Below are 16,423 nucleotides of genomic sequence, written 5' to 3'. Positions count from 1 at the left end.
GGGTTGTGTACTGCACAATGATTATTTTTAGCCAGTTTGGGAAAACGGATGTGTTTCTGGGAGCTATGTAGTTACATTGCATTGTGACTTAACTGTATGAAAGTAAGTGGGGAAAAATGCAGTTTTAATTTGTTACCAAATCTTTCTGAGAAACTGAGGCTATCTTGACAAACTGGACTAGGATACTGGTTATCTGCCACTGTAAAATTCTTTTGATAAATATCTGGGGTTTGTATATGTTTTGAACATTTCATTAAAGATGCCAGAAAACCATTTTATTTTCTGCACTGTTTAATGTTTTAGCAATAATCCTGTAGTTACTTCACTTGCTAAATACAAAGAATTTGATGAGCTTCATCACTGGCATTCTGGCAGACCACTGACTGAGGAATATGAACGAGTACCATGCAATGCAGATGGTAAGAAATGCTACTAAAACCCATTTGTTTGTCTGAGCTAGAAAAATACTTTGAGGAGTGTCATTGTTTTAAAGGAGGACTTCTCATTTCATAAAATATTTGCAGCCATATAAGTATGTGCCAAAGTAGAACTACTGCAATAGCTGAATTATACTTAAACTGATGAGTTTGTGCACTATTTATATGCACTATATGTTATGTATTTTTTTATAGCTCTAAGGAGTATAATGGAGCATTCTTCAGTTGTTCATGATGCATTCCCTTGTGGTTGCAAACTGTTTCTCAGATATATGTGAACGAACTTTATGTACATCTGCAATTTAATGTTTAAATCTCTAGTTTGCATAATGCTTATTAAGCAAATTCATATATGGGCAAAATCAACTTAAGTGTTTGCAATGCACATGCATAGCCAATTGTATCTTGAAAACATACGTGAAAGAAGAAGAAAGCAAAAGTTATTTGCATCTTAATTATTAATGTTACACATTATAGTTTCTTTTAAGTTTTTGCACTTCCTGATAGGACAGTTTTTTTTCATTCTTATTTACACTGTGATTCCAACAAGAAACTTGGAGAGCAGTCACTTTGAGCATAACCTGCAGAAGAATAGCTAGAGCATCCTCTGTGATGTTGGAGCTGAAAGTTTATGTCCACTACTGCTGAAATCCTTTCTTTTCCATGTTTTGTATGAGTTCTCTGAACACTGGCTTGTATAATCTCAGTCTTGCATAAAACAGGAAGATTTTCTGAGATGGATCGTCACACTCAGAACTTAACTTCCTTTTTTTTTTTTTAAGGCATAGAGAAATATGCAGTGCGGTACTACAGGCTTGGGAGTGGCTGGAGAGCTGTGCAGACGAAAACTATGTAAGGGTATTAGTTAACAGCTGGTTGAACACAAACCAGCAGTGTGCCCAAGTGGCCGAGAAGGACAATAGCATCCTGGCTTGTATCAGAAATAGCGTAGTTAACAGGAGCAGGGATATGATTATCCCTCTGTGCTTGGCACTGGTGAGTCTGCAGCTTCCATGCTCTGTTCCATTTTGGGCCCTTCACTAGAAGAAAGACATTGAGGCCTTGGAGTATCTTCAGAGAAGCGCAGCTGAAGGAGCTGGGATTGTTTTCTCTAGAGAAGAGGAGACTCAAGGGAGATCTCCTGAAGGGAGGTTGTGGCAAGGTGTGGGTTGGCCTCTTCTCCCAAGTAACTAGCAATAGTACAAGAGGTAATGGCCTTAAGTTGTGCTGGAAGAGGCTCAGGTTGAATGATCTTAGAGGTCTAGTCCAACCTTAGTGCTTCAGTGTTTCTATGAAATACTTGAGGGGGGCCTACGGAAAAGCTGAGGAGGGGCTTTTCATAAGAGCAGGTAGCAACAGGATGAGAGGAATTGTCTTTAAATGGGAAGAGGGGAGACTGAGACTGGATATTAGGAAGAAATTCTCTACTGTGAGGGCGGTGAGGCACTGGAACAGGTTGTCCAGATTGACTATGGATTCCCCCTCCCTGGGAGCATTCAAGGCCAGGCTGGATGGGGCTGTGAGCAATCTGGTCTAGTGGGAGGTGTCCCTGCCTATAGCAGGGGTTGGAACTAGATGATCTTAAATGTCCCTTCCAACCCAAACTGTCCTATGATTCTATGACCTGAGTGCAGAAATACCTATGTGCTCAATATTGAGTAGCAAAAGTTTTCTTCCAGCAGCATTATTTATGTTCTGATAAGAGAGTCTTGCTTTCACAGAGGTCTTTGATTATTTAATTGCCTTTTGAAGACACCTCACTTTCCTTGACTGTGTTGCTCTAACAGTCAACTTGTTTCCTGCTTGTTAAGTTTTCCAGTAATTTTTGATGTTTGCCTGAAGTTGTCTGAATTTGAGTCTATGACTTACCTCTCAGATAATTGAAAGTACCATTCTGTGAGTCTTAGTAGCAAGCCTTTTTTGATACATGATTTGGTCTTTTAGTCAATGAAGTATTTTTGCTATATGAACATCTGCAAACTCATTGCTCAGTTATCTTCTCTTGGAAATAGTTTAGACTAAAATTCTGTTTGTGTATTTTTGAATCAATTGTACTTATTTGCAGCAAAGTCCAAAGATGCAGATGGAAGAAAACAAATTCAAAAGCTTCAGACTTTTCATCGTTTATATGGAAGCACTTTGGAAGGTGGCACTTCAAAGTTTATTGTATGCCGAAAGGATGCTTCAGGAAAGGCTGATGGTGCTATGAAAAAGACTAAAATACACGTGAGTATATGCAAATTGTTCTTTCCAAATCTACTTTATATTATACAAAAAAAAAAGCATATCTATTATTTGAATCCAAGCAATGAAATATTATGCTTTAAATGCATGACAGTTCTCAGTTGGGGGAACTTAATTATTTTGTATTATAAATTGAATTGTCTAATTAAAAAAAAAAATTGTTTCTGTTTGGGAATATTGGCAATTATATTTTAAAAGGCATAAATAAAGAAAAAATATCAAGTTTGTAGAGGCTTGTGGGTTTTGGCTCGTGGCTGGTAATAGAATGTGGAATGAAGGAAACTGGAGTTCATCAATTTTATTTTACTTTAAGAAAGTACTGGGTAATACTATGAAATCCACTGTTTGGTTGCTTGTTCTGCTGCATCGTTTGGAGATGCTCACCATGAAAGGTTCTGTAAATATTGCTATTAGTTCTGCCTAAGAACATTTTCAGATATCACAGGGTATGTACTTGCACACTAATGAACAGGAGTGAGTAATATAAATTTGAATAATATTTCATAATAGACTGTAAGGTTTAGACTATCACCTGTTGAATCACCTGTAAGCCATATATAAATAATAATTTATTAAAGTAAGATGGAATTCTTAATTTTATTTAATGCATTTAAAAAAAATCTTTACTAGAATTACTACTATCTATAAGTTAAACAAAAAAAAAAATACAAAACAATCAAACAAAAAACCCCTCAGGTATCTGCTATTTATTTTTTTCATATTTGTGTGCTTTTATACTATTTGTGATGAAACTTTTTATTGATTTCTAGAGTAAAGATTAGGTAAGCTTTTGAGCAGCATGCTGTGATTCAGAGAGATTGTCTCCTTCAGAATTGAGTAATAATTTAAGGAGTTCTCAAATGAAGATGTACCACAAAGGTGAATTGCAAACTATAATGTATCTTGATCTTATGGATTAGTTTTTTTCCAGATCATGCTTGCACATAACTGTGATTAATTTTGAAATTTTATTGGATAGAAAAGCAAAGCAGAAATAATTATGGAGGAAAACAACAGGCGACTAAAAGCTAAAGAAGAAAAGAGAGAACAGGAGCAATGGAAAACCTTGCAGATACCAATGGAAAAGGAAATAAAAGCAAATCTGACAGTTGGAATAAATAAATTGGAAAAGTTTCTCAAGACAGTTAAAAGTAAATCTGTGAAATTCAGTGTAGAAATGTCAGGATTGTCGGCCTGTGTAGAAGCATGGAAAAAACACTGCAGAAAACAAGGTATGGTAACCAAATGCATGTTCAATTTACAGCTTGCACTCACCTCAACCAAGAAAGTGAGTGCATCTGGACTTTCTCAGTAGGAATAAAAGCATGTAAATATGGACTTCTCCTGGGAGTAGTAATGGTGCTTTTAAGTATTCACAGGTATTAATCCCCATCTGCAATTTCAAAATCCCTCAAAGGAGACACAAGGAATCTATTGAAATTAGATTTCAGCTAATTTTCTTTTTTCCTTCTAAACATTACATACATAATTTATTGTATATATCTGTAATGAGTATCAGTTATGCACACTACAGTGACTGTATTGAGATGAATTGTTAAGTAAACTGACAATCTGAATAATGCTGATTATCACCAAAATCCATGCTACTATCATTTGCTGTCTTCAGATTCACTAGAAACAACTTATCTCAACTTATTATCCAGTCTATCCTTCTGGTTGAATGTTTCTAAATACAACACTGGAAGTATGTTGGGGTGACCTGTAAACATTAGAGTGAAATATGTAGCTAATAGGATTGAGTAACAAACCTGAGTCAGTGAAGTAAAATGGGGAGCTTCTGTTATCAAATACATATAAGAAGGCAACTTCCTTTAATAGCTGAGTTAGAATTGTTTGGATGCTTGGTGTTCAGTGACAGAGGTTGCCACATGTGAGTTATGTTCTGGTTGTCTCTAATTTAAATGCATTTTTAAGTTGCCATAAACATGGCTGGATAGATAAGGTCTGTTCTAAAAATACCTAATATAGGAAGGCTCCCAGTGATACAATTGGCTGTCAAATAACTACTGAGTTTTGTATTTTTTTTTTTTGGAAGGAAACAAACCTGAAGATTTAAGCAGTGCTGTCCAAGTTATGAGAAGAATTCATATACTCCTTGAAAAATATCAAGATCTTTTGGAGAAATCACACTTACAGAAGCTGAGTCAATATCTACAACTTCTTGGATTTGAGAATTTGGCATGTACTCTGTCTGGCCAGGTAACTTTTTAGTCTTCATATAGCTTCATGTGATTTTCTAACCTTCTGCTAGAACAGATCTGAAGATGGGTAACAAGGCTGGTGGAGGGCTTGGAGAATATGGCCTACGAGGAGCAGCTGAAGGAACTGGGTCTGTTTAAGGAAAAGGAGGCTGAGAGGGAGACCTTACTGCTCTCTTCCAATACCTGAAAGGTGATTGCAGAAAGAGCGGGGTTGGTCTCTTCTCACGGTAACAGGTGACACGATGAGGAGAAATGGCCTCAAGTTGTGCCAGGGGAGGTATAGATTGGATATCAGGAAAAAAGACTTCTCTACAGAAAGGGTTGTTAAGCACTGGAATAGGCTCCCCAGAGAGATGGTTGAGTCACCATCCCTGGATGTATTTAAAAACCGTTTGGATGTGGTGCTCAGGGACATGATTTAGCAGAGGGCTGTTAGAGTTAGGGTAGGATGGTTAGGTTGTGGTTGGACTTGATGATATTGAAGGTCTTTTCCAACCTGAGTAATTCTATGATTTTATGATTCTACATTGTAATGTGTAATGCTTTGGTAGTCAGCCTTCAGGATCAAGTATGTAACCACACACATCTATGAATAATAGAATTTTTATGTCTTAATGTATGGTATGCACACTTTACTTAAAAATATAAAGCTTCACAAAATTTAGAATAAGTCTTTATATTAGGTTTCTTTTTCTAGCTTGGATTCATTGCACAGAGTCACAGCAGGCTCAAGAAGAGACAGAAATATAGGATGAGAAGTATATACCTCGCAGTAGCTCAAGGAAGCCAAGCTCTGTCTGCTAGATGGTTTTGTTAGCTCATCTCACAACAAAAGCAACCACAATAATAGCTGCTGAAGACATTAATTACAAAAATGTAGCCTCCAGATATAACTCTAATATTAGGCTGTGACAGACAAAGTTGTTTAAAAATTACAATTTCATATATTTTTCAAAACTGTTAGAGTTCCACAGAGGGGGAAAAACATAACATTTTCTGAATCTCTTGCTAGTTTTCAAACCAATTTGAAATTTAATAGGCCTTACAGATGAGAGAAGAAAGAGATGATCAGAATAGAAGCAACTATGATGTTGAGGTGGGACCAGCTCGCTTTCAGCTGCAATACATGGACTACTACTTGCTCAGAGAAGAGAGGAATGATCCGGATCCCCGCGTGCAACACTTCATACCAGACACATGGCAGGTATTGAGGCAAATCCATTTGTACATAGAGTTATTGGAAGCGATCTTTTTTCATTTAAAAATATACATTATTGTACTATTTGTTAAAAGTAGTGTTTCACTAAGTTTATCAAAGACAGTAAATTACTTTAGAAATGTTTTTTGCACTGAGGGGTTTGTGACTAAGAGCTTAGCTGAAGGCATTCAACATAAGAAATGCCAGGTCCATGAGATTCTGCTGAGTATCTGATGATTAGTTCAAGCTATTGTTCTCCTAACTTGTCTGTAAGGAACGGCTAATAGTATGAGATGAGAAATAACTTTTTCTTTAAAGAACAGCAAATCTAATTGAAGTCTTTTTATTGTTAGGCTGGGGAGGCCAGCTAAATTTGCCACTTGTGATATCTACAAACAAGTCACTTGCTTGAGGAGCAACTTGAAAGATAGTGCATATATTGATAAAGATAATGTTACTACTAATTTTTCCTTTTTAATACTCTTCCTTCCATCCTTTAACACACCTGTTGAGAAAGCATGGAGGAAGATAGGAGAGAAGAAAACCAGTTAATAAACAATGGGGCATGAGAGATTTTAACAGTACTATTACTATGCAATAAATAGTGCTTTGTAAAAGAACAATGAAGTTCTTTGAATCTAAATTATACACTGGTGAGTTAACTGGCTTTATTTTTTGTTTTAAAATTTCCAGTTTTGGACTGCAAGTGTTGTGGTATCAGTATCTTAGAGCAAATAATTGAAACAAGCAAGTCAGAATTGCTAGTTCTGCTTTTTCTGCTAATGATCTGAGGGGGGAAAAAATACAGTCATAAAACAACTAGGCTAACTTTGACCTCCAGTAGTCCAAAATTGTTATTAGAAGTCTGTATATTAAAGACTTTTTCACAGAGCTGGTTTACTCAGTGAGAAGATATTAACAAGACACTTTGACATAAATTACTACTTTTCCCTTAGCGAGAACTTCTTGATGCTGTAGATAATAACGAGTCTGCGGTGATTGTTGCTCCCACATCATCAGGAAAAACATATGCTTCATATTACTGCATGGAGAAAGTTCTGAAAACAAGTGATGAAGGAGTAGTTGTGTATGTTGCTCCCACAAAGGTAAGGCTACATCCTACTACATATTCTGTGTTGACTACATTTTTCAGTATGATTCTAAAACCACCAGGAGTAACTTATTACACTAATTTAGTTGATGTATGTCTTTTTAAATCATAAATGTGTAATTCAGCACGTTAATAAAATCTTCAAAACATTTATGTTCATGTATGATTTATAGTTGCCTATTGCTGAGTATATAATTATTTTAAGGTCAGAAACACCAGTGTGTACAAAAGTGCTTAGAAGTAGAGTGTTAAGAAAATGGTGAGAGTAGTGAAAGCATACAAACTCAATGTGAAAGAGATATTGGAATAGAACATTGATCAAGCAAGTAATTTCATTCCAAATGAGACAACTTTTAGAGAATCTCAAGAAAAAGCTTGTGAAACTCTTGCCTGTTGTGGTACATTTTTATTTTAATGCAAATTCTATGCTGGTAGTTAGAAACTGACGTAAAAGCTGAGAAAGTGTCTTGACTTCTTCTGAAACTTACTGTGGTGTTGATATTCTGCTGCGTCTACAAGCACTAAGTTATTTTTTTTTTTTAGCAGCTCTAAAAATCATGGTACAGAATTAATACTATATAACTCACTTCATGGAACACTAAAGCTCTTTGCAAGCATGAGTATAACTGAACAGAAAGAACTATATCTGTTCAAAGTTAATAATACATTACATAGTACGTTAACTTAGCACGTTGACATCAGTGCGCAAACTAGATACTTCTATATAAAATCCTATGCCTTTAGGCATACACTCACTAATTTTATTAATGACTTGCTTTACTTAAGGCACTTGTAAACCAAGTGGTTGGATCTGTATACAGTCGATTCACCAAGAAACTTCCAGATGGATTGGTGGTGTGTGGAGTCTTCACACGAGATTATCGCCACGATGTCATGAATTCTCAGGTATATTTTTATGGGTGCTTTAACACAGAACAGTAATGACTTCTGCACTTTATCTGGCTTCTGAAAACATTAATTTTGATTGTAACAGTTGCACCATCCCTAAATACAAAGCTCAGGAAAAATCTAAAAATGCTTGTACTGCTCACCAGAAACTTTCGCTTTGGTGCACACAAACGTACCTATTCATCCTTAAGGGATATGCCATTGAACAACCTCTGAATCCCTTGGTCGCAAACATACATCTGATGTAAATGCAGACAAATGAAGGAGGTTTTTTTTTCATTATTTTCATTTTCTGTTATTTATAAAACTTGATGATAGGCTGATTTTTTTTTCTTTATTTTAAGTGGAAGCATGTCTTTTTTTTTTTTTAGTCAGTCTCACAGTGGAAAGTTAGAACAAATCATTCAATATTTTACATTGCCTCTTGTCCTGTTGGTAGACACCACTGAAAAGAGCCCACTTCTCTCTTCTTTACATACACTTTTTTACATTTATATACATGAAGAAGGATCAGGGAAGATCTCACCATTAAACAATATCCTCTCTCCTCATCTCCTCACCTTCCAGCCCAGTTATTTTATCAGATAATTTTATCAGATTGGTCAAGCATGACTTCCTCTTGAAGGACAGTGAATGCATACTGACTACTCCTAATGACTTCTTTGTCCTTCATGTGCCTGGAAGTGGTTTCAAGGGTTAATGGTTTCCCAGGGATCAAGATGAAGTTGACAGGCTTGGAGTCCTCTGCATCTTTCTCCTTGCCGTTCTAGAAGGCAGGAGAGAAAAATTATTTGTTTTTTGCTTACCTTTAAATCAAATACCTAAATATTTTTAATTTTTTTTCTAATATGCAATCTATCCTGTTATATTTGATTAGCCAATTTACTTGAAAATAATACTTTACAAACCTTTGTTCCTAGATACTAGTGACTGTGCCTCAGTGTTTAGAAATTTTGATGCTGTCTCCTCATCACCAGAGTTGGACCAAAAGAATACAGTACGTTATATTTGATGAGGTATGCATATTTGAATAGTCCTCAATTATGAGAAGAAATGAAAAAGCAGAAGAAATAAGTCAACAATTCAATTCTTCATTACATACATGATAGCTGGCAACGATAGCTTTAGAACTATTACTTTAGACTTGCTTACTCTTGTTACCTGATAGACTTCACGTATTCCAGTGCAAGAACTTAATCCTCTAGTAGTCCTCAAGGGGATGTTTGGTTCAGTGAAAGTTAACAGGAATTCCCCTTATTTCTCTCACTCCAGTCATTTGAAAAACTAAAGGCCATCACTGTAGCTTTAGAGTTGAAATTGGAATGTGGATGTACTGCAGGCTGGGATCATTCATATTTCTTATCAGATATTTGCCAATTTTCTGAGGACAAAAATGATGATTAATCTTGCTGGAATTAAAATTTGTACTGGATTCTTTCTTGTATACTAGATTAATTGCTAAAGATGTGAGTAAATATCTAGACTGCAAACTGTGAAAATAGTATTGAAACTTAGACTGTTTAACTATCCAGTGAGATCTGAAGAGAGATCTATACATTTTGTTTGTATCTCACTGTTGTTAGCTACAGTTAAGTCTTCACTACTGTTCTTTCCAAAGTTCTTTTTTAGGAGAACTGTAGTGAAGCGACTCTTCTTGGGTTTACTTTGAGAAGGAACTTTTTTTTTTAATCCTTCCTCTTTTCCCAAAAATATAGATCCATTGTCTTGGCGGTGAAATTGGAGCAGAGGTTTGGGAGCATCTTCTGGTAACAATTCGGTGTCCATTTTTGGCTCTCTCTGCTACTATCAGTAATCCAGATCACCTGACTGAGTATGCTTGGAAATTTTTAATTCTTAAGAGCTTATTTAAATTGGATTTGAGCTGTCTTAAACAGATCTCAATTACTATTGAGAGGCAACGTATTTGGAATGGTTTTTCTTTACTGCATATAATTGACATTAAATTTTGTAACTCTTCACTCTCTGCAGTGAGAATAGGCATTCCTATTATTTATGATCCTTTAAATGAGCTGGGCAGAAGAATTTAGGATGCTTTTGAATCTATTTGGTTTGGCAAAACCTAATAAGTATACTTGTCTATCACCAGTCAAGGAAGACACTGTCACCGTATACGTGTGTATATATGTATGTGATGGTGCTATTCCACATTTCTGAGCAGCATCCTGGGATAAGATGGAGAAAATTCCTCTGAGATAGTGAAAGACTGAAAATTCTTTAGGAGAAACAGAAGAAAGTTGTAATTCCTCTATTATTTTGAAAAAAATTTTACAACTATATTTTTAACAACTTTTATTTCATCCTTGAAGGTGGTTACAATCTGTGAAAAGGTATTGGCAATGTGCTGATAATAAAATAAAAGGAGGCTCTACTGACTCTGAGAAGAACTTCGCAGGAAAATATAAAGGAAGATCTACAGTAAGAGAACAAAAAAAATCATACCGTGTTAGATTAGGTGTGTATTGGAATGTTATGTAACTAATAAACGAATGTAATGTCCTTCCTGCAAACATTTTAATCACACTGCATGAACATAATAATGTACATGTATGTGTAGATAATTATATTTCAAATAAAAACAAGTATTGCAGTTGTTTTTAAAAACAAGTACTTACAAACAATTATATCATTACATTTTTGTCTCTTTGCAGTCCTGTATGAAGAAAGATACAATGATTTGGAGAAATATGTGTGTTCTCTAACAGGCAGTGATTTTGTCATTGAACATTTTCACCCTTGTGCTGCATTAACAGTCAATCATGTAAGTATTGCACTGATGACAAAATTGTTTCTCAAATGTTGCACTGAATCCAAGATTGCAAGCTGATTATTTTTCTTTTTATTAACTCCTTCCAGATTGAGAACTATGGTATTCCTTCAGATCTTTCCCTGTCTCCAAGGGAGAGTGTTCAGCTGTATGACACAATGGTAAAAGTCTGGCAGAAGTGGCCAAGGGCACAGGTGGGTCTAAAGAGCTGCAGACAGAATATGTAAAAAGTAACTAGATAAAGTACTGCAGTGTTTTATAATGATGTTGTTTTCAAGGAGATGGATCCTGAGGAGTTTGTCTCTTTCAAGAATAAGGTAGTGATAAAAAAGATGGATGTGAGGAAATATGAACAGGAACTGAAGATGGAGTTAAGCAACTGGATTGTAGTTGGACAAAGACAAAAGGTAACTGTTGTTAGAGGAGTGCATTTCTAAGCTTATGTACAGATACAATGTAATTATAACATAATTGAAATTATTTAATAACGATAATTATGGGAGCTTCTACTTCCATAATTTTTTGTTAATATTAACTACTGTTGTGCTAAAAGAAGCACTAATATTAGTGGAATTTAATAAGCTTTTTCAAGGTTATGTTTTCACAAGTTTCTCAGGGAATCAAATATCTGGTACTTACATGAAATTTGAAGGTCTGATTACTTAAGGTACCCACTACAATTAGCAACAGTACTGTACCATTATTCTGCTACTATAGTCTACCTCTCTTTTTTCTGCTAATTTGAAACCTTTTGTGAAAACTTTCTATGTAAAAGACATTAAAGCAGTGGGTGAAAGATCAAATCTTTGGCAGTCATATGTTATTATATCATAAAAAGGAGTGTAAGGAGGTTTTGAATCAAAAACAAGTATAAAAGAACATCTGGAAAAAAACAACAACAAACTTCTTGAGATTTGACACCTAAATAGGAGGAAAACATAATTGAAGCGTTAGAAATCACTTGTGAAATCACAGTGATGGTAGCCAAGAATTTGTTTTGAGTTCTTGCTGAAGTCAGTTAATGTTCTACAGGGCTTTTAAGTCTGTAAACCATGAGGCAGTACTGCCTGATTTAAAATCTGAACTGATAGAAACTGCCTTCCAGGCAGAAGTTTCTGATATTAAAGTATCATTAATAATAATGCTTTGGTCAGGTGAATGAGGTACTGGAGAACTTAAAGCCCAAACCTGTGGATTGCTCAGAATATCAAAAGTGGAAGAAGTTTGCACTCTTTGTTGACAAATTGCATGAAATGGGTAAATTGCCTGCCATATTTTTTATGTAAGTATTTACATTCCATATATTGTGTTCATTGACTAGAGAAAAATGAGAGAAATTGGAAGATACCATGTATTTGGTTTTTGTTTGCTTCGTTTTTAAAACATATGAAATAAAGACTAGCAAGCTCTATCAACCCATTTATCTTTATGTGGGACTTTCTATTTTTATCTGTATTTATGGGACTAAGGATTTAAATGAAGTAAAACTGTGAATAAATTACTATCTGGAAAGGTTAGAATCCGTGAGTGATATGAGGGAAAACAATAAGAAGCTGAATCACACTAAAATAAGAGTTGAATTCTCCATAGATTTGCTCCAGTGTAGTAAGTAAAACTTGTGCTCTTTATTTAGAGTTGCGAACGGTGTATGTAGGTACAGATTTGATAGGGAAAAGGATGAAATGAGCTTCTATGAATGTATATTTTGTTATGATTTCAGTGCAAAACCTCAATCAACATAGTCTTTTATCCAGTGAAATGGGTCAATTAACCCATCTTGAATACATCTGAGATGTAATTTCACAAAGCATCAAATGTGCACAACCTACTGACATAATTATCAGTGCTATTGAAAGTATCAGTAGAATAGACATGTACATTAATTAAGATCATTAAAACTGATCTTAATATTGAAAAGAAGCTACTTATCATTAAACAGTTGTCCGGTGCAAAGAAACAGTTGCATTAGATAGAATGTTTTCTTATCCCAGTATGAAGCCTTGCTTTTCCTCATAATGGGCAATTTAGTAGTTGGGTGAGAATGCTAGTTGCCATTTCATCTCTTACAAGTTTGTGCTGATTTAAAAAAGTGTTTCTGAAAGAACACTAGAAAGGAAGAAGCAAAAAGTGAATATACAGGTTGACAGAATCTCTAAATGCTGGTAACTGTTTCTTTTTGTATTTTGAGTGACAGTCTAGTTGAAAATTAGTGTTGTTTGTGACTTCTTCAAGTTCAGACCAATAGATTTCAAAATTACTCTCAGATATTTGTAAATGCTTTGTATAAGGAGTGATTTCAGAGCTGCTTTATGAACTGCAGCATCATTTTGGGGCACTAGGAAGTTCTGAAGTGTTTCTCTTCAGCAGAGAAAAATAAGTGGTTTATTCTCTTCTGCTTTGGAATGATGGGTCCTTAGAAATCTTTGGTGACTTATGGCTCTTACAAGGGACTGTGTGTAGAGTGCGAGTCCTCTTTTTAATTAATAACTAATTATAACTAAATAATCACTGGGATGAAAACACATTACAGACCAGTGAATGTGGAGGCATAACCTAGTGACATGAAGATGGGAGATGAAGTAATCTATTATCTGATGCTGTTTTAAGGAGTCGCTGTAGTGTAACAGCACTTTGTGGACTTCCTCTGTATTGTATTCTGACAAGGGATGAGCATTAAACAGATTAAAAGAAGTATATCTTTTAATGTGTTTAAGTCCTGAGAACTTGTGAGGCAGACAAAAGGGGATTTGGAGCCCTCAGAAGTAGATGCTGACTTGGAAAAGTAGATTGGTATTTGTGCTTTGTTGATGGCAGTAAGCTTTTTTTTTTTGAGCTGTTGATGAATTAGGTTGGAAAGTGATCACCCATTATGGTATTAAGTCATTATGGTATTAAGTCAGCATGGAATTAATAGAGACTCCTGAAAGAGCAGGTATCAGAGCTGTAGAAGCCTGATTGCTATTGTGGCCTTTGGTAGGGAGAACAGTACTTGGAGTTGTCTTCTCTTAAAAACACCAGGGAAAGGAATATACTGGCACCACACTTTTACTTATGTGGCTGAATAAACTGAATTCCCTTCAGAGGAATCAAGACTAAATGGGAAATGATTGTTATTGAGCTCTGTCATCCATGAAGAAAGCTTAAGCTAAAAAGTTAATCTTAAGATCTGTGTTTGGCCTTTGCAAGTATAAAGTCCTTCAGTTTTTGATCATCTTAGTGATTGCTGGATTTGAATGACTTGTGAGTATTCTAATGGACTAGGATGCAACCTTATGCCAGGTGTTTGTGAACACTTTTTAGTGTTAGTCAACAGAATCTGCTATGTTGCAACAAGGATTTGATAAGTCTTAGTGTGGGTGAAGCTGGTACAGTCTTTATCCTAATTAAGCTTCAAACAGCCCAGTGTTGAAAAGGCTATGAGGAAGAACAGCTAAGTAGAAGACCAGAAGAAACAGGCATTGATTTTTTTCAACTGGTTAGTTGAGAAAGATTAAAATGATTTAAAGTACAATCTGACTTGTACGTCTACATGTCCAACTTAAGAAAAGGGAGGATTGAGCATGCTTTCTACAGATAATTTAGTGTCAGAATCATTTTATATATGACCACTCAGATTTGAAATAAATGCAGTTTGGAAGTGAATGTGGGCTATGATGTGTCTCTGGGCAGTCTGGTCCAGTGATTGGCAATCCTGCCCATGACAAGGGTGTTGAAACCAGATGATCTTTGAGGTCCTTTTCAACCCAGGCCACTCTGATTCTATGATTCGAGGATCAAATAGCAATGTGCTTCTAATTATTAGAATTAACTGCAGTTGTAAATAAATAAAATTTGCTGAGTATTATTTTAATAGCATTCATTATGTACACTTACAAATAAAGAGCTCTAATAGAGTTGTGCTAACTGACGTTGTATTGCTTTAAGATTTGGCTTAGATTCAGTGGAAAAGGCAGCCAGGAATGTCTTCCTGAATTTGCTGAAAAAACAATTCAATGAACATGACCCTAAAATGGAGAAGGAAGTAGAAGATATAAGGAACAAATTAAGAAAAGTGAATAAAACACTAATGAAATTTGAAAATATGTAAGTATTAGAACTTAGTATACTATTATAAAGCTTACACATTACAACAGAGTAAAATTTTGTGGTAAGTTATTCCTGGGGAATGTACCTTACAGCAGCCAGTTGCAGTTGCATTAGCAATAGCGGGTATTAAATAGCAGTACCTAATGCATAGAGGGAGAAAGGAAATACTAGCATGGCTGACATTGGGTAAAGTGCTGGTGCTACAGCATGAGGATGAGAGAGAAATTTGAATGTATGATGTCAGCCACTGTGGAAGAATACATTAATAGCTTAATTTCACCATGTCTGGTTATAGTGGTGGATCTTTGAAGTGTGGGTACACCTGACCGATGAAATGTTCTTCAAAAATGTGACAGCATTTTGCTTTGATTATACCTTGTCTTTGCTTTAGCCTTCAACTTCCTTGTTTTCTGATCATAGGATGTAAATCTGACCTTAGTAGTAATGAATTAAAACTTGACAATCCAGTATGAGTTTAAGACTCAGTGGCTTGAAAGTCTGCTTCTGGTTTTCTTCTTTTCAAATCCTTCCCCAGATCTTTACAGTCTATGTAGTTATTTGCATTTAATTGATAACATTTCTTTTTAATGTTGTTTTTTTTACTGTGCAGTAGTGATAGCTTCCTAATTTGCAAGCAAGGTATTTGTAGTTGTTGTCTTCATAGTTTTTCATTTTTTTTTTATCGCCACAATTCCTTCTTTCTCCTTCACCCACAATTATTCACTGTTTTGCATACCGGTCCAGTTAAAATGAAGATGTTAGCATTGTAAGTAAATTTACGTTAAGAGATCTACCTACATTTTTGAGCCTACAGTTCAAAAGAGGGCACATCTGAATCTTTAAGAACCCAAAGAATATATAAAAATACAAATATATATGTTAAAGAAATCTTTTTAAATTGTATATTTTATACAGGGATACCAAAAGGGTGAAGCCTAGTAAAATGGAAAGCATGGTGATGCTTTTGTCTATGAAAAAACAGCTACAGGAAAGACTTAAAAAGCTTACTGCGATCCCTTCTACGTGTACTTATGCTGATCCTAAAGCAGTGGATGAAGATGTAAGCGATTGATAATTACACTTTTGGTTTTCTATGTTTAAAATGCTTGGATTTGTGCAAAAATCATAAAATGCATATAGTAAGTGATGCAATTGTTGTTCATAACAATACTCGCTAACTTTGTGAAATATTCTGAATTCTGAATGTGATTCCAGGTCTCAATCTTAGATAACTTTAAGATGTATGGAGAAATTTTCATTCTGCCAAGTGTCAACTCATCACCACTGTGCCCACTATACAACGTCCCTGTCAACCACCTGTATAAGTTTCACCCTCAAGGATGGTGACTTTGCTGCTTCCCCGGGCAGCTTCTTCTAATGCCTTATCAAATGCTTGGACTTTAATGGCTAAGAGATTTATTTCCATTGTCA

At 35.3% G+C, this 16,423-nt stretch overlaps 1 protein-coding gene across 5 annotated transcripts in view; it reads left to right on the top strand.

The window, feature by feature from the left end:
- DDX60 (DExD/H-box helicase 60) overlaps positions 1–16,423 on the top strand; it is a 40,039-nt gene that overhangs the window by 12,942 nt on the left and 10,674 nt on the right. For all 5 annotated transcript variants that reach the window (XM_019614472.3, XM_085222044.1, XM_019614471.3 and 2 more), the window contains 16 exons: positions 304–419; positions 2,503–2,663; positions 3,661–3,913; positions 4,738–4,901; positions 5,943–6,107; positions 7,058–7,207; positions 7,999–8,118; positions 9,042–9,137; positions 9,837–9,952; positions 10,449–10,594; positions 10,791–10,900; positions 10,996–11,100; positions 11,185–11,313; positions 12,061–12,188; positions 14,831–14,989; positions 15,908–16,052. In XM_019614472.3, coding sequence (XP_019470017.2) covers positions 304–419; positions 2,503–2,663; positions 3,661–3,913; positions 4,738–4,901; positions 5,943–6,107; positions 7,058–7,207; positions 7,999–8,118; positions 9,042–9,137; positions 9,837–9,952; positions 10,449–10,594; positions 10,791–10,900; positions 10,996–11,100; positions 11,185–11,313; positions 12,061–12,188; positions 14,831–14,989; positions 15,908–16,052 — 2,263 coding nt within the window. The remainder of the gene's footprint in view (positions 1–303; positions 420–2,502; positions 2,664–3,660; positions 3,914–4,737; positions 4,902–5,942; positions 6,108–7,057; positions 7,208–7,998; positions 8,119–9,041; positions 9,138–9,836; positions 9,953–10,448; positions 10,595–10,790; positions 10,901–10,995; positions 11,101–11,184; positions 11,314–12,060; positions 12,189–14,830; positions 14,990–15,907; positions 16,053–16,423) is intronic.

This window comes from Meleagris gallopavo, chromosome 4 (assembly GCF_905368555.1).
Source record: "Meleagris gallopavo chromosome 4, MGAL_WU_HG_1.1, whole genome shotgun sequence".
NCBI lineage: Eukaryota > Metazoa > Chordata > Aves > Galliformes > Phasianidae > Meleagris > Meleagris gallopavo.
Note: the sequence above shows the minus strand (reverse complement) of the source record. Positions and strands in the feature narration are given on the sequence as shown.